Source organism: Tyto alba, unplaced genomic scaffold, assembly GCF_018691265.1.
Source record: "Tyto alba isolate M040663 unplaced genomic scaffold, T.alba_DEE_v4.0 Super-Scaffold_41, whole genome shotgun sequence".
NCBI classification, from domain to species: domain Eukaryota; kingdom Metazoa; phylum Chordata; class Aves; order Strigiformes; family Tytonidae; genus Tyto; species Tyto alba.
Genome location: NW_024881317.1, coordinates 2,069,869 through 2,095,859, shown reverse-complemented (window position 1 = coordinate 2,095,859; position 25,991 = coordinate 2,069,869). Strand labels below are relative to the sequence as shown.

At 40.9% G+C, this 25,991-nt stretch overlaps 2 protein-coding genes across 3 annotated transcripts in view; both read left to right on the top strand.

Annotated features, from left to right (window-relative positions):
* The window catches only part of IQCH (IQ motif containing H), a 71,321-nt gene extending 62,235 nt beyond the window's left edge, over nucleotides 1–9,086 (top strand). Inside the window, exons 18-21 of the mRNA XM_042803844.1 lie at nucleotides 2,765–2,890; nucleotides 4,293–4,354; nucleotides 7,191–7,299; nucleotides 8,654–9,086. Of these exons, the coding sequence (XP_042659778.1) occupies nucleotides 2,765–2,890; nucleotides 4,293–4,354; nucleotides 7,191–7,299; nucleotides 8,654–8,755 (399 nt within the window). The 3' untranslated portion in view covers nucleotides 8,756–9,086. The remainder of the gene's footprint in view (nucleotides 1–2,764; nucleotides 2,891–4,292; nucleotides 4,355–7,190; nucleotides 7,300–8,653) is intronic.
* Nucleotides 9,087–13,171: 4,085 nt separating this feature from the next.
* CUNH15orf61 (chromosome unknown C15orf61 homolog) lies at nucleotides 13,172–16,017 on the top strand. Of its 2 annotated transcripts, XR_004407229.2 has the most exons (3): nucleotides 13,172–13,588; nucleotides 14,513–14,631; nucleotides 15,292–15,421. XR_004407229.2 is itself a non-coding variant. In XM_032994223.2 (2 exons), exons 1-2 carry the CDS (start codon nucleotides 13,252–13,254, stop codon nucleotides 15,417–15,419), a joined length of 465 nt encoding a protein of 154 aa, XP_032850114.2. In that variant the 5' UTR covers nucleotides 13,172–13,251; the 3' UTR covers nucleotides 15,420–16,017. The 2 variants fall into 2 exon arrangements, 1 of the variants encoding a protein (XP_032850114.2); XM_032994223.2 differs by lacking the exon at nucleotides 14,513–14,631 and having other exon boundaries at nucleotides 15,292–16,017.
* Nucleotides 16,018–25,991: the final 9,974 nt, after the last annotated feature.

The following is a 25,991-nucleotide window of genomic DNA, read 5'->3' as shown; positions in this document are numbered from 1 at the left end:
GGTGAAAGCACTGCCCTCTCTATAGGAGTAACTTAAAAGCAGTCAAGAAGAAATCTGAGCCTTCAGTTCACGAGCCCTGATTTGGGATCAGAAGTTACAGCACTGAAGTTCTACCCCGGCTTTGTACTTCGATGGACAAAACTGAGGGTAAAACAATCAGGGCTCTGTCAGCAAGAAGGATCCGGACGCCCAAATCCCTCCCAGCTCTCCCTTAAATTAAACCCAAATGTGGCTTCTCAGAACCTCCATTCAGTTCTGCATCCATTCACCGTTCAGTACTAATATGCAGTATTAGTTAGGGACACAGTCACCGGAGCGGGGAGACAACCTCCTAGCACCCCAGCCGAGGCGAGTTCCCGAAGCAGGAGTGTGCAGCCACCCTCCGCGCCGCTCGCTCTCTCCAGACCCGAGTGACAAGGCACAAGGGGGAGAAGCTCCCGTTTGCGAGGCCGGGGGGGGGCCGCCCAGCCCAGCCCTGACACCTCCCTGCTCGGTCTTTCCGTTCCCTCCTGCCAGGTCAGATGGAGCCTCGGTGCCCCGCGCTGGGAGCAGGCGGGTGCGCGGCTCTGCGTGGGTACCGCACGCGGAGCCGGGGGGGCTCGGCGCCAGGGGTTTAGGTACTGAAATGAGGGGTGCTGCGCCGCTTGTTGCTCCTGGATCTCACCTTTAATCCCTCTGGAAGCCTCTTCAGATTGTGCCCGCAACGGTGCCTCCCCGGGGTATGATTTTAAATAAGATGATATTTGGGGATTGCTTTGAAACCCACTGTCACAGAAGCATGGTTAACAGATGACTTGTTTATAACGCTGATTTCTTGTCTTAGATCAGTCTTGGTGCAGGATTTACTATGGCTCTGAACCTTGAGACCGCCCCTCTAAAAAAGGGAAGAAAGGCCTTTAGATAAATCACAGAATAATAAATGTATGTGTAGGTATCTATACACATATAGATATAAACCAGAAGCTGTTTTACACATTTTGACAGAAGATTCACGATTCCCTTTTTTTCATACATAGAGGAGGAATGTAGCACCATTCCAAAAATGTCATGGAGCTATAATTTAGAGGTTAATGAGCTCTTGATCTATTGTTCTTGTCAAGCAACCACTTTTAGTTGGAGAAAAGTAAATTAGATATGATTAGTCCCAGTAGTACAAGTTTTAGAAATGAAAAGTAATCAAGTAGCAACTTTTTCTTAATTAAAATTCTGTCAGAATTAACATAAATTGTCACTATATCCTTTATTTTTTTTCTTTCTGTATTTCAGAGGGTTTTATCTCCTTAAGGGTTAACTACAAAAATGCCCTCTCTCAGGAAAGAATCTTTAGCAAAAGAAACAAACAAACCAAGAGACAAATGCTTTTTTACAGCACATGATCTGTAATGAATGATTAAGTAAAACACTTTGTGTAAAATTATGATGTTAATAATGATTCTGTCCCTTTTAATTTATTATATATTCTCAATCCTGGTAGGTTTGATTTTGATAAAATGGAGCAGCAACTGAGTTTGTGTGATGATTTTATTTTTAGAAATCCTTCTTTGAAAGAACAAATTTCCTAGATACTGCTGCTACTGTAATTATGTACAAAACCAATCACTCATTACAGTTAGGATACATTATCTTCTAGACAGATGAGGCTAAATAAGCAACACATTAATAATTCATACTGCAGTTCATTATGCATGTGTATGCATGCTTTGTAGCTGAAATAAGCACCTCATCAACCTGATGCCAACCCTTAAACAATAGTTCTGTGTTATTGCAGCCACATTCAAGTTTACGCTTGTTAAACTGCTACTTGGATTATTTTATCAAGCATTCATTTATTTGTGGTCCCCTACTGCAGAGAAGAGATTTTGGAAGCTCCTTTTTTAAGTTAATGACTTGAGCAATGGGTGTTATTAATTCTCAGAATATTATAAACATGATTAATTTTCAGGCAGAGATGTATTATATAAGGATTTCAACTATGTCAACTTAAATGAGTCAATGTCAAAACAAATATCATTTTAGAAAAAAAGACTGTAAATTACATGCTTCAACGTGCAGTATCCCCACTCTGAATGAACAGTCCGGTATTAAAAATAACATCGCAGGCAAGCCTTGCTTTAGGAGAACATCTCTCTTCAGTTCTGCTCAGTGCAACATCTCTGTTCTTTTGTCCTAAGCACTGATAAGAGTTTAAACTCAAATGCAGTACTGATTTTTATCCATAGTATGAACTCCACTGGTATCAGTTATATAGCTCCTTGGAGTCACTGCGCCTAGTCTCCTCAAGGACTTGCTGGAAAAATCATGCACGCTAATGCTGTAACAGAATGCTCAGTCTTGGAGAAACTCCATTTCAAAAAACTACTGATTATCTGCTCTGGAATTGCTGCCATCGAGAAGAGCTGACTCTAGAACAACGTATGCTACCACAGGGCAGGATGGATTCAGAGATTCCACTCAGAATGATGCCACAGGGCTCAATGAATTACCAGTGAAGCTGTGAAAATATCAAAACGTGGCTCAGAAAGAATGATTCTGTAGCCCTGATCTACGATAACAAGGTTTTACATACAGTGTCGGGGGAGGATTTCATTTTGTTGCATGGAAACATTGACGCTCAATAGACACTGCGATGAACAGGAATTCCTCCAAATGGAGTCTTACTCCACACTTCCATGAGTTCACTGAGAAAAAGCCATTTAAATAGGAAATTGTTGGTTTCTCATATAAACTGGTATGAAAATAAAGAACTCTGCGTTGTTTTCTCCAGCCTTCTCCAACAAGCAATCGGTGTGCAGTAGCAAGCAGTCAACTGAGGCACTCCAGCCTTTCCGTAATCTGCTATAATGTTTTCCTCCAGATGTGTAAAGCTCGTGGTGTTGGATTTGACCTCCAGGTACGAACGGGAAAGATTAGAAAAGGTGATATTCACTCTGCGTAATTTCTGTATGTAAATTCTAATATGGTGAAGCCACTTAGCACAATGTAAAGTTTAAGTGTTCTGTTTAGCACAGTACAATGTTTAAGTGTCCTGTGAAAAACACAGTGAGGCGTTGCTCTACGGTTTTGTTGAAGAGGGCCTGGTATAGAACAGAATTCATTTTATTTTCAATTGTTTTCATGAGGCTAATCAATGAACTCTGAACTGCATAAAGATCTTCAGTAGTTTCTGTGCAAATTAGTCTAATATTGTAACAGTCACCTGTCAGCTTACTTTAGCTGGGGTGGGAGTCTGGAAGAACTGAGGTGCCTCCCTGATTTGGCTTAAGACTGGAAGCAGTGAAGGATGAAGCGTATTTCCACATGTTTATGTTACACACCAGGGAGTGAGCCGGTGTCTCTCTCGGAGACGACAGGGAGAAGGCCGTCCCGGCGGGTTGGTTCGCACGGCTCTGTGGGCAAAGGATTGCGGGGGTCAGCCCAGGGCTGGGCTTGGGCTTAGGGCTGTGCCGGCACCGGGTGCTCAGGAGAGCGCCGGGCCCTTTCCCACACCTCTGTGCCCAGAGGATACACCCTGGGAGGCCCGGAGGGCGGGTGGTGATGGAGAACAGCAGGAGGAACGAAGAAATGAAAATGCTGGGGGAGGAAGCGCTGAAGGCTTATGAACAGAGTTGTAAAAGAATGAAATGGAAGGGTTTAGAAGGTGTTACGTGAGACAGAGCAGCAGATAGCGATTTCCGATCCTAGGGCACGGGGCTCTGCTGGGAAAGGCAGAGTTTTAGGGGTTTTCTCAGTATAAACCTTCCTCGGGGATGGCACCTGCTCACGCGGTAACTGTCGCTTAGCGCATCTGAAAACCAAACTGTGAGTTTTACTGCTGACCAAACTGTCACCAGTATCAGGCCCGTGACAAACCAGAGCAGAAGGTTAATGGAAGTTCATGTCCTGTGTATACCTAAGGTGAAGTATAAGTTTTAAGAACAGGAACACCTCAACATATTTTCACTGTCTTTCAATTGAAGTGTGTGAAAGGCTTTTAGGGGTTAACCTGTCTCTTGATAAAAATAACTGCGTAAGGAGATAATTTTTAAGAGACTTATGACCATCTCTTACTGCTTTGGAACAATAATATTTGCTATCAAATAGACTCTGCTGTATGTATTCTATTTACATAATGCATTGTATTCTCTATAATAAGAGCAATAATCTCTTTACACTGAGCAATAACCCATTACACACAATTCAAAACTAGCCTTTCTTAGATATGGTTATCTACTTACTGTCCCTGGATAATACATTCATTATAATTATCGCTATTTTAGGAATAATGAAAGCAACTTCGTCTTTTTATTTAACAGGAAAAACAGGGAACAGTTTTTCTATTGTATGAAGATCAGAAGCGATACAGGCTGGGAATGATGTAAGTACACCCTGTCACCTCCCTAGTCTGATGCACAGTTGGGAACACACGTGAGCTGAAGAGTGACGCCGCAGCGAGGGCTGGCTCGGGCTCCGACAAAGGTCTGGGAGGAACTGAACCATCGGGACACCACGCAGTCAAGTTCCCTGACTGTCACCTACTGCTCCGAAAAGCAAAATGGCTTCTTGCAAGATTGGCCTTTTGGAAAGTTTCAGGGAGGCTTTGAGCATTTTAGTAATAAAAAGAGGAATCTGCTTAGATCCAAGCCTGACTGCACTGCAGCCTAAAGAGCTGCTGCAATTATCTTCACAAGAGCCAGATTCACTGTCAATAGCCATCTAGCTGTGAGAGCACACGGATTAGCACAGGCTTACTTTTACAGGCAACATTATTAAAACCCTAACTATACACGATGCAAAGAAGGCTGAAGTTGAATGCCTCTCTATATTGTTCTTCACAAAGGGATCAACAGCAGTCAGGCAACAGCAGGTCTGATCGTTCAGTCATTCTTTAAACGTATGAACCTCTCCTAAGAAGTCTAAGAAAGCAGAATCTGCACAAATCTACTATACACTGATTGAAAACCTCTCCTCGGAGAGAATTTATGTAAAGTTTACTGCCAAAACAGGGCGTAATGAGTGAAGGGCTGAAACAGTCTGTGCTCAGTCTGTCCTGTATTCCTTTGATGCCGGAGGTATTTCATTAATGACCTGGGTAAGAAAACAGCTTCCTCGAGTGCTGGATGTGACTGCAAGTATTTTGGAGGGCAGGAAGGTAATTCAAAATTATCTCAACAAATTGAAGAAACAATCCGAAAAACAGAATTACATTCAGTTGGAACCAGGTGCAAGAAATTACACTTAGATAGCAGTAATGAATATGAGGAACAACTAGCTTGAAAGAAGAGGATCTATGAGTTACCAGTGGCTTAAAAACTGCCTGCAAGTCACGATGGCATGATCTTATGCAAGAAGGCAAACAATATAACCTGGGAGATGCTGGCAGTAATCCTTCTGTTCTACTCAAAAGGAAGCAATGAAAATGTTTAGAGTTCTAGAAAGCATGGCTTCCAAGGCAAGTCTAAAGGGGGCGGGGAGCAGGAGGCAGAAGTGAGATCTGCTAAGAGTCTTCAAGCACATAAAAAGCCTCAGCGGGAAGGAAAAATCTGATTTTCCATGTCTTTGGTAATAGGACAAAAAGAAATGAACTTAACCGGCAGAAAGGAAGATTCATGTTATGCTTAAGAAAAATTTCTGATCGTAAGGGAAGAACTAATTAGGTTGTTCGGTGCAGTTGTCACTGACAGTATTTAGTAACAGATTAGACCAACCTCTGTCAGGATGATATAAGTAACATTGATCCTGCCCGAGCACAGGGAGCGGACTAAATGAATCCTAAAGATTGTTTCTGGGGCTATGACTCTTTCAGCCTGGACTGAGCATCCTGTGGATGAGGCTCCTGGTAGTACAGAAGTCAGCCAGATGCGCTTAAAGCGTAGATATTCCTGTACTATACTGCACTCACTGCAGCCACGATGTAGGCAGCTTACGTGACTGAGCTGTGAGGTAAATCTGAAAGAAAAACCACCAAACAAGAACTTGTAAAATGTCTACAGGAGTCCTTTAAAAAGTGATTGAGGCATCTCAAAGTGCTCCATAAGCTGTTCAACTCTCCTAACGGCCCACGGATGCTGAAAGGCGAGCTCTTTCCTTCCCTGACCCCAGCTGTGGAGTCCTCCTCCCCCTGACCCTCCTCTTGCACTGTCACTGGTCCTTTTACACCTCTCCAGGAGCTGATCCAGCTCAGTAACTCAGCAGAAAGCTTTCTTTATTGCATTGGTTTTCTGTGAGGCTGAGAGAGAATCAGTCCATAGTGAGCACCAGGGTTGTGCAAGACAGATGGGGAGGAACTGAAGAGAGGAGAAGGACTCGCCCTTTCCAGAGTCAGTGGCTCTTGGACTGGCTTGTCCCCGGTTGTGTGATTTCGCTCTGATAGCCACGTACCTTGGGAAATGGAATCCTGGCCTCACATCCTCCCTACGCTCTTGCTCACTCTTTTGGAACAATACATCATCAGTATTGCTCCCCCGGTAAGAAACGTAACGATACCGCTTAAATCACCAGCCTGAACTGGCAGTTATTAATATACTACCAGAATATTCTCAAATGTATCTGCCATGCATTCTGATCCCAGATTTGTCTTCCATCACATTTTCAATGCGATTTCATTACCTTAGTTTGGAAATACTTCCAAGACTGCAACAGTTTGACCCTATAAAATCACTGAACTACCTGAAACATCCCTGTGAATTATCATCCATTTTACTACACTGGAGATCTACTGTCAGTTCCAGTCACTAAATGAGGTACGTTCCTCCTCAGCGAAATACCCTGTTCCGTAAGATCCTATGTACTGAGAAACCAAAGCCTCAAAAGCTACAACAATCTAAGAAACGCTGATACTGCTGAAATTTCTCTTTCAGATTTCTTTCACAAATTGTAGGCAGAAGCAACAGTTCTTCCGAACTCATCTAGGTGTTTAAAGTGTTCTACTGTCCTGGTCCTAACTCAACGGTAGCCTTTTGCTTGGAGTAGCCGAAACCTTACTGCTTACTTTTGCTAAGTTGATTAATAAAAATTATTTATTACACAAATCCTTTCTGTTGACAAGTTAAAATGGAGCCTCATCTTTCATATCTCCCTGAAGATTGCCACCTTGTGAGATTGAAAATGCTCATTAAATTCCATCACCAGACAGGCACAAATGAGAGGGCGATTGTTTTTAAGCATGTGAAGGGAATCACTGGTAAACTCATTTGTTTGGATATCATTAACAGAACAATCGGCGAGGATCTCCAGGGGGTCCTCATGACCTTTGCTCGCAATCTCTTCATCATCCATCAAGAAATATCAGCACCTAATATGCAAGGCGAGACCAATTTTAAGGTGAGGTGTTAATTAACTAACGATCCTGGTTAATTTCTGTACAAGGGCTGAAAATACCTCATGCTGTATCATAAACAAGTGCTAAACCATTCCTTTTTTATTGTTAGCGGTATGTATTTTACAGTGTCTAGGTCAATATAGTAAGTCTCCCAATGAACCTGTTAGTTAAATTTAAGTCTGAAACTTTTTCTTTGAAAAGAGACATACTTCAGCGCGAAATTATCTGTACTCTAATGCTCCAGATCGTCCTTTGTAAGAGCAAAGGAGCTATTGGCACTGCCTCAGACAGTTCTGTCACAACTGTCTGACTTATTTGAAAAATCAAGGTAGGACTCTTAAATTAGAAACAAACTTCTCAGTTTATAATCGCCCCTCAGATTATTAACACGGATTTCTTTTAAGCAGGCAGCCACCGAGTACTTAACCCATGAGTTCGCACCTCTCACCCCACCATCCATTTCGCACGACGGTTTTGTTCCCCATTTTCTCTGCTCGCTGAATCCGGCGGCAGCGCCCATCCCTGCGTGCCAGAGGATGCTCGGGGGCGGCGCGGGGGGAGGCAGGACAAAGCACCGGGCCCTGTCGCGCTGGGGACGTTCCCCCAGGAGCGCCCACCTTTCCTGGGGAGCGCCTTCGTGACGACCTTGCTGGCAAAAGGAGGCAGCCAAGCAATAATGAATCCGCCCCCCTGCCCTGAAACAAGCGCTCATTACAGTGCTGCCTTTTGATTCCAGAGAATAGCTAAACTTCCCGGAGGGAGTTCTTTTGCTGCCCTGCATCACCCTTAACTTTATAATAAGTTTTGAAGATCCTGTCTGGAAGCCTTTTGTAGAAGGGTGAAGGGGAGCACTGTGTTACAGATCTGCATCTTAAATCACACCACATAATTTATATCCGATTCTTTCCAGTGCTAACTCTGACTATTTTTTCCTCTGACAAGCAGAGTGTGAAATGATAGTTTTAGAGACGATATAATTAAATTTCAACATTACAGAATAAAGAAACAAAAAACCCACCCTTTTTTCAGTACGAGGGAATGAAAAGCAACCATTGAGGAAAAATATAAAAGGGAACTCTTCTTCGTAGTAAGTTAACAATGATTTACATATGTAAAATAGAACACCTGTTAGTTAATTAGAAGTACAAATTGCAACGAATTGTAATTTTTATTTACCTGAGATTTGTACATATTCACTAATAATTGCCCCAATGTAATAGTAAATTTAATTGGTGCATCATGTCCTGTGTAACTCCGGTTGCTTTTTCAAGGCAAGTACTACCAGCTGTGCATTTTGGCTGCTAGATTTCATTATAATGCCCATTAAATAACTTGTATTCCTTGAATCTGTTACAGATGGCAATTCAAGATATTGAAGCAATTCTAGGAATTACAGCAGAAAACAAACTGAAATTGGAAGAAGAGCAACCTTCGAAAGCAGATGCTCTGAAAGAATAGTTAACGGAAAATGTTTAAGTGCCTTATTCTTTATGCTTCTGGAAATGCTTTCTCATCTGTAAGAACAGGTTTGGTTTTCCTTCTGCACTGGCATGTGAAGTAGCATAAACTGAGACAGTACATTTCCACTGTTTCTGAGTGCGGTGTTTAGAATAACATCCCTTCTTTCAGAAAAATAAACCGTTAAAAAGCAGAGGATCATGATAAATGCTCCTCATGTTCACACTGTCATTCCTCAAGTACAGTATCTGTTCCTAAAATCTTATTAATAGGGGTCACCCTGTCTTCGACACTAAATCAGACTAGGAGATCGTACTCCTTTGAGGAGAGTCCTGTAACCCTAAATTTCCTTTCAAACCTATCGTCTTCTAAAATAGAGATTTCTGACATGAAAGTAAGTCCAGTGTGTAAATAAGTCCACCGAAATGCCATCTTATCAGTAAGGCCAGCAACCCAGACTCCTTGTCAGAACTGACTGTCCGTATTGTTATCAGTTTGCGATTTCTTTTGTGATCTACAGACTTTTGCAGCAGCTATGTTCATTTTCAAATTATCAAAAATAATAGCACTAGTTCAACAGATTCTGAGAGAACCATTAGAATTACAGTTGTACTATGATTCCCAGTATGCCAGGATTTTTGCAGATCTCTCTGCCCATCAGATGGATTCTGTACTTGAGATACTGATGATTTTTTTTTTTTGGTCACAATTGCTGTGCACTGTTATGTAAAAGGACAACAGTTACATTTGTAAAATTATCTTTATCCATCAAATCTCTTATATCCTAAAAGACAACACATTCTAAATTTTACTACAGAAGAGTGCATCTTCTCCATCGGATTGATACTAATGTCTCAAGCACAGCACGTATCTTTGAGATTACTTCCCAGAAAGTTCAGGCAAAACCATTTTTTAAGATGAATAATGAATGTGACCAAGCAGTTGCAGCAGATCAGTACTCAGTTTTTCCAATGCCCAAGTCTTTGGTCCCTTAGCTTTATATGTTATCTTTCGTGTAAGCCTTTTCTATTTTAGTCACAGAGGTAATCAATTGTGGATGAGAAGGTTTGCATAAACGCTAATCAACGTTTCAAATGAAAATCTAAAAGAGTATTTTTGTTTAATTCATTTGGTTATGTTCCTTTCTTACATGTAATCTCAATATGGTGTTGGTTTTGGATATACCAGAGCCCACACAGATTTTTCTAACATGAAATTGAGCCAATGAGTGACCTTCCTGGAAGTCTTTATTCTTTACCGTGAGAAATGAAAGTATCAGGTATTTTTGGCTGTGGTAGGTACAACAGTGATCTCACTTGACATGAAATAATATGCCAAAAAGCACAGTATAAACTGCTTATTAGTTCTTCCAACAAGAGAAGATACATTTGTTCTCTGTTCTACTTCGAGGGGCTGTAGAACAGGATGTAGTTCTGACTTTTTTTCTCACCGCATTTATAACACGCTCTCTGCTATTTTACTGCTAAGCAGCTCTTTGTGGATTTCTCACCTCATTTCATAGCCAAGCTATACAATGTCCCCGTTTGGTCAGTAGAAGCAATATCCTGGGGGAGAAGGAGGCATAGGAGAGCATGGCAGTACCAACCTCGGAGTCAGCTCGTTTCTTAAGGGTTAAGGAAAATTAAGCTTTGTTCCAAGCCAGAACAACATAAGGTCTGAGAGGCTCATTAGTTCACTGGCACTTAATAGACTGCAGTGTCCTAGGAGTAAATGAAACCTGCACTTCCTTATGTCTTTGTTCTAGTCTGACAAAAGAAAACTGTACCTGTTTTTGCAGGAAAGAAGTGACCTGAAAGTTCCCATGGTGAGAGAGATTTCTCAGTATGTGCAAAGTGTGAAACGTATTTTGAGGAAAAAAAGTTTTTAATTACTATTAACACTTCTGAGCGTTGAGCTGATGGAAGGATTGAAACTGCTTCACAAGTTTCTCACATTCAACTCCCATGCTGTTGGTGCCAAAAATGTATTTTTTTAGCAATACAGCAGATATAAAACTCTAATCTTTCAAAAAAGGTCAGAAATACAGTCATGATTGTCCTGTTCACACAACCATATTATTTATTCCCACTCACTTAAGGAATAATAGAATTCTTGAACCGTAGCTTGAATTTCAGAACATGATCTAAACTGGGAAGAAAACAGAGCCAAGTGCAAATTGAAAGGTGGCCCAGGTGTGGCTGCTCATCAGAAACTGCCAGAAATTCTGCAGCTAAGGACAGCAAAAGCCCAAGCCGGTTCCCCAGCTGCAAGGTGTGGAGGAATGCTTGTGGAAGATGAGAGGCAGTGGGGTTTGGCATCAACTGCAGAAAATGCAGACAATTAAAATAAAGGTTTTGTGCTCCTGCTGGGCCAGAGCTGCAAATGAAGACGTGCATTCAGCTGACAGCACTTCATGGGCTCGGTTTTTGCAAGAACTGACATACTGTCTGTAGCACACGTCCTACCCATTTCAGGCTGTTCTCCTGAGAGGACATTACCTGGAGTCCATACTAGAAACCGGGTCTCCCTTTTTAGCTTTTTAGACAGTTGGGTTCAGAGCCTTAAAAAAAAAAAAAAAAAAAAAAATGGCATTCAGCCCAAGTTTCCACTTTTAGAATGACAACTCTGAGCACAGAGCAAAAAAGTGGTTCATCAGCACAACCGCTTCAGAACTGTCTTCTGAAATAAAGTATTCACCCTACCCATTTCCTGAGAGATCTGATATCTCATTCAAACAGACAGTTCAGGAGAATTGACCACCTTCCATCTATGTTAAGGTAACAAATCCCTGGAATTTAAAGACTAACCCCGTCCTCGGCATTTCAGAGCGATTACCTAACATCACTTCCCATTTAACAAATCACCTATCGTAGATCTGAGCTGCTCCCTGTTACAGTATACAGATTCCCTGTATTTCATTCTAGACTACAGATTTTGTGATAGCAATTGGGCACTAAAGATCAGGAACTACAATCCCTGACAACCTTCATGAATCTAATTTAATACATTATCTTGACTGAAGAATGGTAAGACTGATTTTCAGCTTCATCGTGAAGATGTGCATTTCAGGAGACTGTTTTGATGTAAACATGATCAGACTATACCAGAGTCCAATGAACACAGAGACCTGAACTGTGCAACCAAATATTATTAACAGAAGACAGTTGGAAGAATGCTTCGTAATCCCTCCAGCCTCATCTTTAGGATGTTTGGTCACGATTCTTGCATACTTTTCAAGTACGTGATGTTTTGCTATGTATTTGTAAATACAGATGCTACTCCATTCCATTTGTAGTACATTGTGCAACGAGAGATGCATCTACATTCTCCTAAGGGCAAGGTTACGCTGTCTGAGGATGAAGGATTTTTTTTTCCCTTTTTCTTGCACTTTTCACAACGAGCAACACAAAGTTAACAGCAAAATACCTTGAAATTAATACTTTTAAAAATCAAAGAAATCATCATACGTCTGCTTTACAGGAGGTCATTTTGACCCTGAAATCTAACAGCAGAATATCACTCTTCAGGTGTAATACATTAGCTCAGCCCTTCACCCTAGCAAGCCACGGTATCAGCTTCCAACTTCTATCCTCAGCTATTGTTGCCACTAATAAAGAAATATATTAAAACTAAGTATATACTCTATTAATTATAGGAAGGTAAACTCGAGTCCAATTTGTTACTATGATTAATAATTACTGTTTCTACACACGTGTAGTACATTAAATAAACAGGGTACATTGTTGGGTAGTAATTGATTAATTCATACTACGTAACTCAATGGCTTAAGATTTCTGAGTTTGAGATATTGCTTGCAATTATTGAAAGGCAAAATCTGTTCCCATTTCTCAGTTTACTCTTCTGTACGTTCTTGTTCTCGAATCGACTGTTCAGTGATTCAAAAGCTTAGTTTTTATTTAGAAAAACTGTATCATGGCATACTAGTTATAAAGTATTTCTCTCCGAAGGGGTCTAACGCTTTCAAAGAACTATTTTTAACGGGGTATCGACGTCAAATTTCACCAAGTAAAATCAACGCAGCTCAACACATTTTTCCCTGAGCACACGGTAACCCGGCTGGGGCTGCAGCTGGGAGACGAGACGGCGAACATACACGAGGCACCCGTCGCCGCGCACGCTGCGGCCAAAAAAAAAATCTAAAAACCTAACTGCCCGATTTTTTGCGATTTTTCGCCCTCGGGGGAACGAGCGCTGGCCTGCGGCCCTCTCCGGCCACGATGCCTGAGCGCCCCTCGCTCGGCCGGGCCGCCTCAGCGCGGGCAGCTCGGCGGCGCGCTTTCCCCCGGCGGCCGCCGCCCCCACACCAGCCCCACCGCCCACGCCGCGTCCCGCTCCGTGGGTGCCTCCCCACAGCCACCGCCCCTTCCCGCCCTCCGGCGCAGGCGCGGAGGCGGCGCAGGCGCGGAGCCCGCAGCTGCTCGGTGCGGAGCGGTGAGGGAATAAGCGCGGGGGGGGGGGGGCGGTTTCCCCGCGGGATGCGGGCGCTGAGGCGGCTGCATGAGGTGGCCGTGGGGCTGCTGCTGTGGCGGGGGGTCACGGCGGCACCGTCCCGTCCCGCCGCCTCCGAGGTGCTGAGCCAGCACCTGCGGCAGCGCGGCCTGCCCCACTGGACCTCGTACTGCGTCAAGTACAGCGCGGTGCGCAACGACCAGTTCGGCCTCTCCCACTTCAACTGGCGGGTGAACGGCGCCAACTACCACGTCCTGCGCACCGGCTGCTTCCCCTTCATCAAGTACCACTGCTCCCGCGCCGCCCCGCAGGACCTGGCGCTACAAAACGCCGCCTTCACCGCCCTCAAGGTCCTCAACGCCGGTGAGTCGCGTCCCGGGCCGGCTCCCCTCAGCTTACCTCGCCGGCCGTGAGGCGGGCGGACAGGCGCTGCCCTTCGCCGCTTGTGTCCTCCTGCAGCCGGAGTGAGGGGCGGGAGGCGGGCGGGCAGCTTCCCCCTCAGCCGCCGGGCTTGTTCCCCGCCTCAGCTCCCCCTGAGTGTCCCCGCTTCAGGCGCCTCGTCCTCCCGCCCCGGCGGCGTAAAGAAAAGCGGATCGTGAAAACGCCCGAGCGGGGCCGCGGAGCCGTAAATCGATACTTTTCGGAGCGGCGGATTTTTTTTTTTACCGACTTGGTGTTTCTCTGCCCAAGTTGTGAGAGAGAAAAATTAAACGGCCCTAAAGCAAACGGGCGAGCGCTTGTTATTTAAATGGCTAACAACAGTTGGCATGGGTCGTTTTCCACCCAAAAACCTGTGTTCTGTTGCTGTGGATGAAATTCAGTTCTCTGAGCGCTAGATGAAGCGAAACGGTTTGTTTCCTAGAAAAGTGCCTGGGCTAATTTTTTGCCTTTTAGGCGGTGTCTGATGTAGTGGAGGACTCGGACCGTGCTTGACCCTGCAGTGCTGCTGCAATATAAATGCTTTTAAATAAAAACAGTTTATCAGTATCTTATTAATATAGAAATGGGTATAGGTACGTTTTGAAATACATTATTATTCAAAACTTAGTCTATGGATACAACACTTAAATGGTGACAGTCACATAACTAATCAGTTTAATGTTTTCATATTTCATTTAAAAAAAAATAAATCTCAATGGCATTGCAAAGTCTTTGGCGACTTTTTACAAAATATGTCTGCTAGTCTTAATTTTTTGATCTTTCCAACTGACATAGTGAGAAAATGTAACCACAAAGATTGATTTCTTAATAATAACTTTAAACCTGATTTTATTTTTCCCTCCACAGAGTCAGCCCTTTTATCTGCCCTATCTTGCAGCTACCCTGCATGCTTCCTATTTAAATGATTGGCAAGCATGACTGAAGAGTCAACTCATCTCTCTTGAGCATCTAGTTTAAGCACTTGGGTAACTTCAAGCACATTACATTCAGTGTTTCTGTACCTTACGGAATTCAGGGCCTAAATCCATCCCTATTTTTCCCCTATATGAAGTAAAATATTGCTGTCTGTAATAGGCGAGTAGCTTGGCAGTGCTAAAAATGATGACACTTTTCATGTATACACTTTTCTACTCGTTCCAGTTTTGTTGGAGTTCATAGTCTTGACTACTGATCTAATTTTCCCCAGAGCAGCTTCATGTTGATCTCTGAAGTCGCTGCCTGTTTTCCTTCCTATCTCTACTCTGACAGGCAAACTCTGAACTAAGTGGATGCCCAGAGACTTTGTTTTTTAGTGTTTGGATATATTTTTTTTTTCTTTGGTGGAAATCAGGCTGTATACATGACTGTTTTGCTTCTTTCATACTCCTATCCTCCCATTTTCTTTCTCTATTAATTCCTGCATATTGCTGCTTTTCTTAAGCTGCTTTCTGATTCTTGTGTGCGTGGTGCACGAGAAGGGTATTATGTACTGATAGCTGCTTGTAAGCATTTCAGTAAAGGCAGCTTTTACAGGAATGCTTTTCCTCTAATTTCATTTTGGAATCATTATTCTTTACTATTAATAGGTGGCTTTAATTTTTCTGGCTTGCTGTCTTTGTATGTAACGTGTTTTTGTCTTTTCTTAGGCATCCCAACTTTACTATATGGAATTGGCTCCTGGTTCTTTGTCAGTGTCACAGAGACTGTTCATACGAGTCATGGCCCAGTTACTATTTATTTTCTAAATAAAGAAGATGAAGGCGCAATGTACTGAAATCATGCCCTCAAGTACCTGTCATTTGGTGGGTTTCTGTGTTACAGCTGCTACAAATATCTACTCCCTTTGACTAAAAAGAACTGAAGGCATTTTTTTTTTTTTTTTAACAGTACATTCTTTTACTTAACTTGATGTCTTCAGGGAGCTTCATGAAATTTTTGGTTGTAAGAGATTTATTTTTGCAGGGGTCAGTAAAGCTGAAAAAGTAGAAGCCTTGGGAGAAGAATTAATATTTCTAAGGGTATTAGAATTTATGGAAGTCAGTGACTAGTGCTGTTGGACAAACGTGATAATTTGAAGGGATACATCTACCAACTTAGAGAACTGAATTGTAGCATGCGGGCAAGGGAACTGTGAATATGCTAAACATTTTCAGAATGTCTCAGAAAAAATTAAGCTGCTTAGGTTTAGACTCTGACTAGATGTTTTATAATGCATTAATTTTAGTAGTTGAAGCATGTTTGAATGAATCCATGGCACTGTCTATTCACAATTACCTGGAAGACTCTTTGGAAAAACACCACCCTAGGAAGTCAAAAATGGCTGTATCGCATTTCTTCAAATGATATTTATTTAAATAAAATATCTAAAATCATGTTTTATGCTCTTTTGCAATTCTTGAACTCCAGATATCTGCATTTTTTTTTTCCTTTTGGTTGCTATAGGTAAGTAACAAAACCTAAGTAATCTAGAAGATTTAGTCCCCTGAGCTAATTCATAAATTGCTGATATTTTTAATTAATACAGGAGAGTGAGAAGAATACCACCTTCATTTATTTGGTGCAAAATAACTGATTTCTCCAGCTGTAACTGAGCACAGCTGTAACAGGCACACATAATGATGGAATGACTTAAATTCAGTTGGAAATCTGGGCAAAGAAAAAGCTTTTAGGGAATTACTTGGATGGTGGAAATACAGAATTACTGGATAGTAAGTTCAAACAACAGAAACACCTGTACAGGATATATTACTGGTGCTTAGTTTTAGTGCCAGCAAATAATGCTGTCTATTCCAAATTGCACGTCTGCTGATGTAAGTTGATTATTCCAATTTTTCTAAGTAGGGAGATAAATGTAAAATGGGTAGGTACTGTTTTTGGAGGGTAATCACTGTTCCTAAATAGATGATTATCAAGCTATGGCTATAGTATAATTTCATTTAAATACTTTTTTACTTAATTCCAGATAATGGAACTGTTTCCCACTTAATGAAGCAATACATGTGGTTTTTCTAAAAGCAACACTAAATAACACTTTAATCAGAGAAGTGCTTGCACTGTTCTATTTTAATTTTGGAGCATATTCTTGTTGCAAGTTAAATGGGTCTCAAAGATGAAGTGACGGTAGTATAAGAAGCCTCATTAATAATAAAAGTGACTGCTATTATTTTTCTAGAACTGATTTTCCCTGTATTGGATAAAGTTAAATAACTGCAGCTCATAAGTTTAAAGTCAAATACTGCTCATTCATTGCCACGGATCTTGTCAATATCTTGCTGTAAAGGTTTAGTCTCAACATGAAGTTGATAAAATGGTTTTTAATTACCAGACTATAAATACAGCTCTTCATTGGAGTTGCATCTCCACTCACTGCAGCTTGTTTGATTTCTGATAATGTGTACTGCTGACTTTGCTTACCTGTTTTTCAATAAATGCAGGCAACACGACTCCTTGTCCATACAGTGATGGGCAAGTCTCCTTAGAGAACATCTTTGACAAACTACCCTATTGATTACTGCAATTCTGTGCTGCTTGCAGCATTAAATAGAGACTTGATTTCTTGTTCAATGATCTCACTGTGTAACAATTAAGCAAATGTAATATTTTCTTGTATTACATGAAAATCAATAGACCTCTTGCTCTTATGAAGTGGATCATGCTAAAGGATGAACTAGAAGATGTCTGAGGGCAGAGTGCAAATATAGTATCATTCGTTTCATTAAGGCTTGTACATGACCTGTTACAGTACTTAAGAGGGAAAGTATGCTATTTATAAGGAATAACGCTCGAGTTATTAAATCATGACAAAATTAATTTTCAAGTATGAATATAAATCTACTTGCTTGTCTTCAACCGAAGGTAAAATATTTAATCTGGCTTTCGTTCCCTTTTTGCTATAAATACCTACTTAGTATCTTTTTTTTTATCACTCGTCTGAAGTTTTGGCCTGAACACACGGTGGAAATGTTGAGGGCCAAGAAGATTCATACTATCTTGTCTCCAAAACTTCTGTACGTCTCGGGGGAACGTGGGAATGGCACGCAGGGATGAGCATGCAGCGTGTGGGGTTCTCAGCTGAGCCACTGCTGCTTTACCTTTCTGATCCCTGCCACCGAAACCTCTCGCCTTGCGGCAGCCGGCTCCTAAAGGGACACTCCAGGATGAGGGGAGCAGGGTCTCCTGTTGCGGAGAAGTCCAAATGCTTGAACTGAAGGGTGTCCCTGAAGTGGGCTTTGAAGATGAGCTTCTAGTAGTTTAATTGTTCAGAGATGCATTATCGCACGTGTAGCACCTAACTGCTGTCTCTTGCCTGTAAGGTGCTTTCAGGTTGTCTTGTAGCCCCGTTGGCTCAAAAGGCAAACTTGGAGGGAACCAGGCTTCATTAATTCCTCTGGTCGAGAATAATGTATTTGTAATTGTTTTAATTAGCAGCTTCCTTTTTGTATGTCTTCTACTATGCATATGCTGTGTATGCAACATATACTAATGTTGGTGCTTATTTTTTTATAGATGACTGAACTACAAAATGACCCTTTTACCTTTTTACAGATTTGATCTGCGCCATTTCCATTTGAAATAAAGTGTAGTTTATCTTGTAAGTCTTGCCTTAATTATCTCTTTACTGTATTCAAGAATGATGTTTAAATGAGTGAGAGATGACATAAAAAGGCAGAGAGCTTTGTTTCACCTCACTTAACAACTACTTCAGATAAATGAAACCTTAGTCTAAACCCAGAGGATCAGGTAGCTACTTCTTGTAGCAGTCTTTTTAAACAGTAATGACTGTTGGGGGCATCTTAACCTAAACGAGCGCTTAGCATTACATCTTACCTAGGTCAATGGTCTCAGGTATCTGAGTTAAACTGTGTTACTGTAAATTAATGGAAAATGTAACTGCGCTTTGCTGAAAGATCAATGTCCAATAAAGGCTGCACAGTCAAATCTTGTTGCAATGATTGAGGTCTTTAATTGCCTTTCAAAGATAAGGTGGTAATCAACATAGGTTTAACTGATCTTTTTTACCAGTTCAATTACATGCTAATGACTACAGCCAAGTCAGGATCTTTAACTACTTATACTTATTAAATCTTACGTTTGTTGTGAAAAATTACTTAAGCCACACAATCGATAAAACCCAGGCCTTAATTACTATATTTCACTTTTATACCTTTTTGTATGTTTGACAAATGTTTCACTAGAGACTGTGTAGCACTAATGGTAGCACCCCAAGAAATATTGTTTTCCGTTATTGTCTACTCCTCCAAACTCTGATAACGTATGGGCGTTACGTTTGTTTTAATGAAGTTTTGTGGCTAGTAATGCAAACGTGTTCCAGGCAGCTCATTGTACTTAAATATAATTTTCACACATTATAGCGCTCCTTTTATCACTGGAAGATGTACTACTTGCTAACCTTCAGGTGGGTACAAAGTGTATTTCTTAACCTTTTTTTCCCAATATAAATTAATATCAGATTTAGATACTAGTAAGGATTGATATTCCCAGTTGTTTATGATTGGTACTCTCCCACTGTCTCAAAAATAAGTTGCTGTGTCCCCTTTTTCTTCATCCTCTTTTCCCTGGAGGGATATCAAGTGCTTTTTTCCAGTCTTCAGGGAAACCTGGAGCCAACTGACCTTTCATTGACTTTGGCAGAAGTTAGATCCATCCTCAGCTTGCTTTGTGTGGTTGGCCTGCTGTAATTCTGAATGCGCAGCAGCGTTAGGTAGAATCTTTTGGGTTTTTTTCTTTGCTCTTGTTTTTTTGCATATTTGTGCTTACTTTGCGTGCGGAAGTTGGCAGGCACGAACAGATTTCACTTTCACAAGACTCCTGCAAAGTAGAGCAGCAGTTTCTCAAATTTACTAGACCTCTCTGGCAAAGTGATGTACCCGTGCTTGTATGCCAGTCTGAGCTGCCAGGGGTGCTTGCTTAGGCTTGCCAGGCTCCCTTGTGCTCAGTGAACAGCAGGAATACTGACAGTCTGTAAAATGATAACTACATCAATAACCTGAGCCTTAATCTGAGTCCATCGTTTGAGAGAAACTGTCAGTCCTTTCCAAGCTCTTATGGGAAAGTACACTGCTATCAGTTAATTTCCTTACTCAAAGCAGTTCCAAATTGGCAGCGGTGGAGTTGTAAGGCTTGCTTGCTTACTTATTTACTTACTCATCAACAGAGAGAAAGTCTACTTTTTTTTTTTTTTTTTTTTTTTTTTTTGAACTGCTGAGATTAAACAAGTTGGAGAAGGGAATTGGAATGATGATGTTCAACTTCTGGAGCTCCTACCGACAATGGAGTGGAGGAAACATTCATTCTCTGACAAATGTACTGAGTAAATGAGAGACTTCAGCAAAAGCAGTTTCACTGGAATAGAAGGGGTGGGGGGGTGTTCTGAGGGAGAAGGATGGATTTTGTAGGAAGGATGTCTAGCGTGGGACTGCGAATGAGCCGTGTCAGGTTTGAAGAAGTCGCTTGCCTCAGCCTGGTGCTCTTCAGCTGTAGGTACTCTGAAACCTATTGATACTCCTTCCATTACTAACGCTTTCTGGAAAAGGAGAATGGGAACCCAGAGTTTATTCTTCCAGTGTTCAAAAGCATTACTGCGTTTTGTCATGGACAGGATTAAGACTTCTGATGAAGCAGAATTTATTGGAATCATTCTATAGGCAAGAAAAACGAAGTAGAGAAGTCTAAGTTGACCAAATTGTCCGCGTCGAGAATCTAGTAGCAGTAAAAAGATCCTTGATGTCTAAACCTCTTTGCAAACCATAATTATAGATCTCCCTGATCTGTTGATCATTGTTACCGAATGAAAGTTAAGTATTTCTTAATAGTTGAATGCCCTTAGGCCTCTGGTTTGGACCAACTTTGCCTGAAACAAAGGAGATTTTGCTTCATGTATTATTTACTTTGGCCATTTAATTTAAATTGGCTTTTGCTGTAACTCCTTAATCATGTTCACTTCAGAAAAGTCAGTTCATAATTCTGAGAGTTGTCTCTATTTCATCCCAAAATACACATATTTATGGAAGCAGATGTCATGATATGCTTTCTTGGGCTATATCGTTCAGTTTAAATACACTTAAGAAAAAGTGTCAGTGTTGGCATTATAGCAAGGGGAATGTAGAATAAAAATTGTCACTAATATATTCCAAGTTTATTTAAAAGATTTAGTTTTTTTTTATTTCTAGAAAAGAATAAGATGTTAGTATTGTGTTTGCAGTTAAGTCTTTTAAATAAAGCGTGTGCACTAGAACATCAAAATTTGCATTAATGATTGGGACACTCGATGTCAATTCCTGACCTTTGTGAATTAGTAAGTGAATAAATGCGGCTGAAATAAAGAGGGCTAATGTATCACAAAAATATTTATTACTCATAGATGAGTGTGGTTTAACCTTAATTATTTATGCTAATACATCATAATGTTCCAGTAAACGCACTGCGATAGGTTTTTAGGAAGTAATGATGGTCGTGTAGCATGAGAGCTTTCTGCAGCAGACTGTAAGAAATCACGATTTTTTCCGAGTTCAAGTTGTTATTAACATTTTCAGCGACAAGGTTGTCTTACAGAAAACTCAATATATCTGTTTAGTATTTAATAAAACAGAGAGGAAGCCACTAAGGTTTGAAATGATGGAATACTCTCTGTTATAATTTAGCCAGTTTGGATGCATTATTGTTGCTGTTTGCTTGGTAAGGTAGAATACATACAGCTTAGAGTGATTTTAATAGCAATTGCATCACTTTAAGCACAGTTTATGAGCCCTGTTCTAGTTCATTATAAAACCAATTTATTACGTTTAGTGATATTAATAATCCTAATAGAATTAAAACTGTAAAACATGATTACAAGCAATCCTTCAGACAAAAAAATCTGATCAAGGAAACTTTCAAGTTTAAAATGTAAATTTCAAAACAAACCACTTTTAAAAAACGCTTGGAATTTTTGAACAAGATTATAAAATATTACAAAGTCAAACCTATTTTTATTACAAAAAGAAGTGCCATTAGATATGATTGTTACGTGCTTAGTGATTCATGGGCCTGGTTATATACATGCTTTGTGATATATGAATTATTTAGTAAGAAAAATCACAATAATTTTGTTGTTACTCAAGAATTTATAGGTTGACAGAAAAACAATTATGCAGCCCCTGAAGCTGGTCTGATGGGGTACAGTAACATCATTAATGATACACTGGCATTTTTGTTCAATCTAACTGGCATAGTTTAAGTTGTAATTTTTCAGTAATTGTGTATCATACCTAGTCTTTAAAATATACATAAAACATGCTTGTAATCCGCTGTATTTCAAAATAATTTAAAGCACAAACCAAACATTTAATAATTCAGCCTAAATCGAGTTTGCTGTCGTTTTGGGTTTGTTTTTTGTTTTGTTTTGTTTTTTTTCAGTTCAAGATGAGTTTACTGTGCGAAAGAGTTTTAAAAGATTTATTTGAGGCCAGATTCTGCTCCCACTGAATTGAAAGTAAGATCAATTTATTTCCAGATACTTGGTTCCCAAATGGTCCTTTGCCTCTTATTCCAGAGAGCCTGTGCAAGGTGTTTCTGCCTGTTCAAAGTGACTGCAGAGGGGCAGTGGGAAGGCATGGAAGGAAGACAGCGAGTTTTCTGCAAGTTTCAGTGCAGGGTTTAAGGGATCTTAATCTATACACGTATTGATCAAGCGGGTACACTTGGGTGATTCTTTCCCGGGAGATGTGTTTTAGAGAAGAATATGTTTAGAAAGCCTGGATGCTGTTGACCTACTTTTTTTGTAAGCCTAAGGGAATTCATTTTGCTGCACTCACTGGCAGTGTGAAGATGTGGGAAGGAAAAAAAGGTGAATTTCACCAGGGTATGTTATTTTACCAACATAGAAAGTTATGTACTCATCTCTTTACAGAAAAAAAAAAAAAAAAGACATGAAAACGTATGCTGCTAAAGCAATGATCAGGTGCCATTTTCTCTATGAAGTGAAGAGCTTGTCCTTTGTTATTTGTAATACCTACCTAGAAACTGGTACAGGGAGGAAGCAGAGATGATAAATTGAATTTAGTGAACCAAGGACTGGCATTTGGATTCTGATTCCTCCGAGTGCGTTCCATACACTGTATCTGAAATACATGTAATACAGTACAGTACTGGTAAGACAGTATTCCAAGCCATTTTTAATAGTTAAAATGTCGAATAACATTTAGTGCAGGTGGTTAACCCAATATTAATGATTTAGTCTGTTACATGGTAAATGTATTCGATTCCTGTATCATAGCTGGGCAAATTCTAGTAGTAATGAGGTTCCCAGAGATGCTCAGTAGGAGCTATAATGAAAACGTCAGACTTCCTTCGTCTTTCCTCAGCTTCCTTCCCGTGCCTTGTGTCCTATCTAACAGTCTGAGCACAGGACTAGAAGAAATTAGGTTTGGATCTTAATGCTGGTTATAGTGCACTTCAAGTCCTGATATGGCCCAGTGCAATTGGCATGAATTTACCTGCTTTTGTTTCCACTCAGTATTTACAATGAGCATATTGTAAGGGTTGTTATAAAAATAGCATGTAGCACGTGTATAAAGAAATGCTGCATAAAGAGGAGTATGCACGTTCTAAGAACTGCGTTTTTCACCTGCATCAGCCTGATCCCCTCCTGAGACGGAGCTCACACATCCCTCTACCAACGGCAAGGCAAACCTCCTAGCTACAGGTCCTGGAACAGGAATGCTGAAGAATAGGGCCAGGGGAGTCAGTTCTTTCTTTCCTCCCTCATCTTTTTATGGAGTTTTGGTAGAGGGACTCAAAACTTCATTATACGATGTCTGTGGTAGTGAAAAGACAGAAAATGACTTGTGTTCCATAACCTCCTTTGCAGTGGGAATTAGCGAGGGAAACAAGTAATAACTTACTTCCTTACTTTTTGAGGGCCTTGCAAATTATCATAACTGTGTTCCAGGCAATCAGTGGGGGACAGCATTTTTTCCATCCCGCTCACCGATACTCCTGTGAGATTCCACAGCATGGCAAATCTAATAATTTTAGTATTCTTCTGCGTCAGCATTCTGCTTTTCCTTGAAAACAAACATTTATTTTCTTTCCGTGGCCATCTCCGTCTCTTCTCCTGTCCTCTCTAGCCGCAATGGAAAGCAGCAGAGAGCAGCAGCAGACTGCAATGAGACAGTTGTTCTTGCGCTTGTAGCATAAAACCAGCCTCGAAGTCTGTGGCACTGACGGAGGATATTTCGCCCACGCAAATAAAAATAGAATTTATGGAAGTCATGGGCTTCATGATCCTCCTGTAATTAAAGAACTGATATATTGTTCCTTTGCAGATTTTGAACATTATTTCATTGTGGATAGACAATAACTTTGGATACGTAATTATAAATAGGAAATCCGTGCGTATTTCTTGCTGACAGCATGTCATTTGGATTTAGTGGAGACAATCAGACTGCTTAATTTTTTTTTTTTTTTCTGTGGCTTTCTGGAATTCTGGAACTTTCTGTGTAGGAAACTTTTTAAGAGGAGATTCTTGGGGCAGTCAAGTACTGAACTTTAAGAATCTGTTATGATATGTATTAAAAAATACCAGTGTTCTTGCTGCACGTATTTTCCCTCAACGTTGAGGAAAAATATAAAAATAGATTTTGGTGAAGTTATGTTCCCATAGCAGAAATTCTGCAGGATGATAAAAGAAATATTAAGTATTTGCTTCAAATATTGGTGTAGCTAGAATGAAAATTTCTTATGAAACATGACTTTTAAAGAAATAGGTGGCAAAATCAAAGCTGTATCCAGAAACACATGCTTGATGTGCTGTACATCTTAAGATATAGAAAACCTTAAAGTTTGATTACAGCTGCATCAACACAAATCAGAATGGGGGATTAAGGTTATGATTAGCCCTGGAAAATCTACATAATATTTATGCAAATTTGTCAAATTGAGTTGGTTTTCCCCATAGTCTTGTAAATGAGAGAGACATTTTAGAAAAATTGTGGTTCTATAGAAATTCTATGATTTTGTATCCTATTCTTTAAAATTTAATAGAAAATGAATCTGATTGAAATGAACCTGACTGAAAGGTATACAGGGACTGTAGGTAAAAGGTTCATTTGAACAGAAGGACGTCTGTGTGGGCAGCACCAATCCCTTAGATACTTAGGAGTTGGGGTTCTATTAATTTCTAGTGTAGGAACTAAATTACAGAGTTATTGAACAGAGAGGGGATTTATCTCTGCTAATGGCCATTGAAAGAGCCTTTTTTTTTCCAAAGCTTAAAAAAAAATATAATTCTCATATGAGGAAGCTTGAAGATGTTTCAGGAACTAAATCAAATATACCTTCCATTTTTCCGCCTCTAAATTGATATAATTCACATAGTCCAGTTTGTCATATATGATAATGTGACAGATTGTGATAAAATGTCTAGATCAATAGCCTACAATTGAGATTAATGCTCTTCTCCCACTAAGAACTGGGAAGTTTTGTGCTGCGGAGCTGTGCAGAGCAGAGAGCCTTCCCTCTAACTTCTGCCAGGCTAAAAACTTTTTTGCAAAAGCTGAACATAGCATATCACGACTTGTGATTATGGTACCAAGTTTACATAGGCATCTCACTCAAAAACATAACCCTTATTTTCTGCTGCCAAGGATGCTGGATGTAAGCTTTTTACTGGGATTTTCTTTCATCAGCTATGCTTTCAGATGGGCTGTGTTTTGAAATGGGCCGTTTTCAGCTGCACCACTGAACAGACATGGAAAAACTTGTTTGTTTTTTTTTACCTGGAGTGTAGGAGATATTTAGCAGAGTATTCTGTAACGTTGAGGAAAAGCGATGTGACAGCTATGGGCAAAACTGCTTAGAGCACGTTAATACGGCGTTTGGGTATTGCAGCCCCGTTTCCAGTGCTCCCATTTACCGGCGCGCGGGTTTGTGTCTGCGTGTGTGTTTTTGTTGGGGGGAATGAGTAACCTGGAGACAAAACCCCCGGGAGTTCTTTAGGAGAAGCCGTCAGCGTTGGAGACCCCAATTCACGACTCCCAATTTTGAAGACCGGCAGCACTGGGGTCTCCCCACGCTTTTTGACTGAGGCAGGAGTCCCAGCCTGACTTGGGTTTGATTTGCTGTCTCAACAGTGGTTTTCCGGTTAAAAGGCGGCATCATGGAAGGGTTGGGGCGGGGGGGGGAAGAAAAATAAATTAAAATCGGTTCATCAGCGATTCCTGCTCGCTCCCCGGGCCGGGCTGACACAGCGCCGGCGGCCGCGCCCTCCCCACAACATGGCGCCGCCTCCTCCCCCGCCTCCCCTTCCTCCTCCTCCTCCATTTGTCCCTCCTCCGGGCCCCTCACG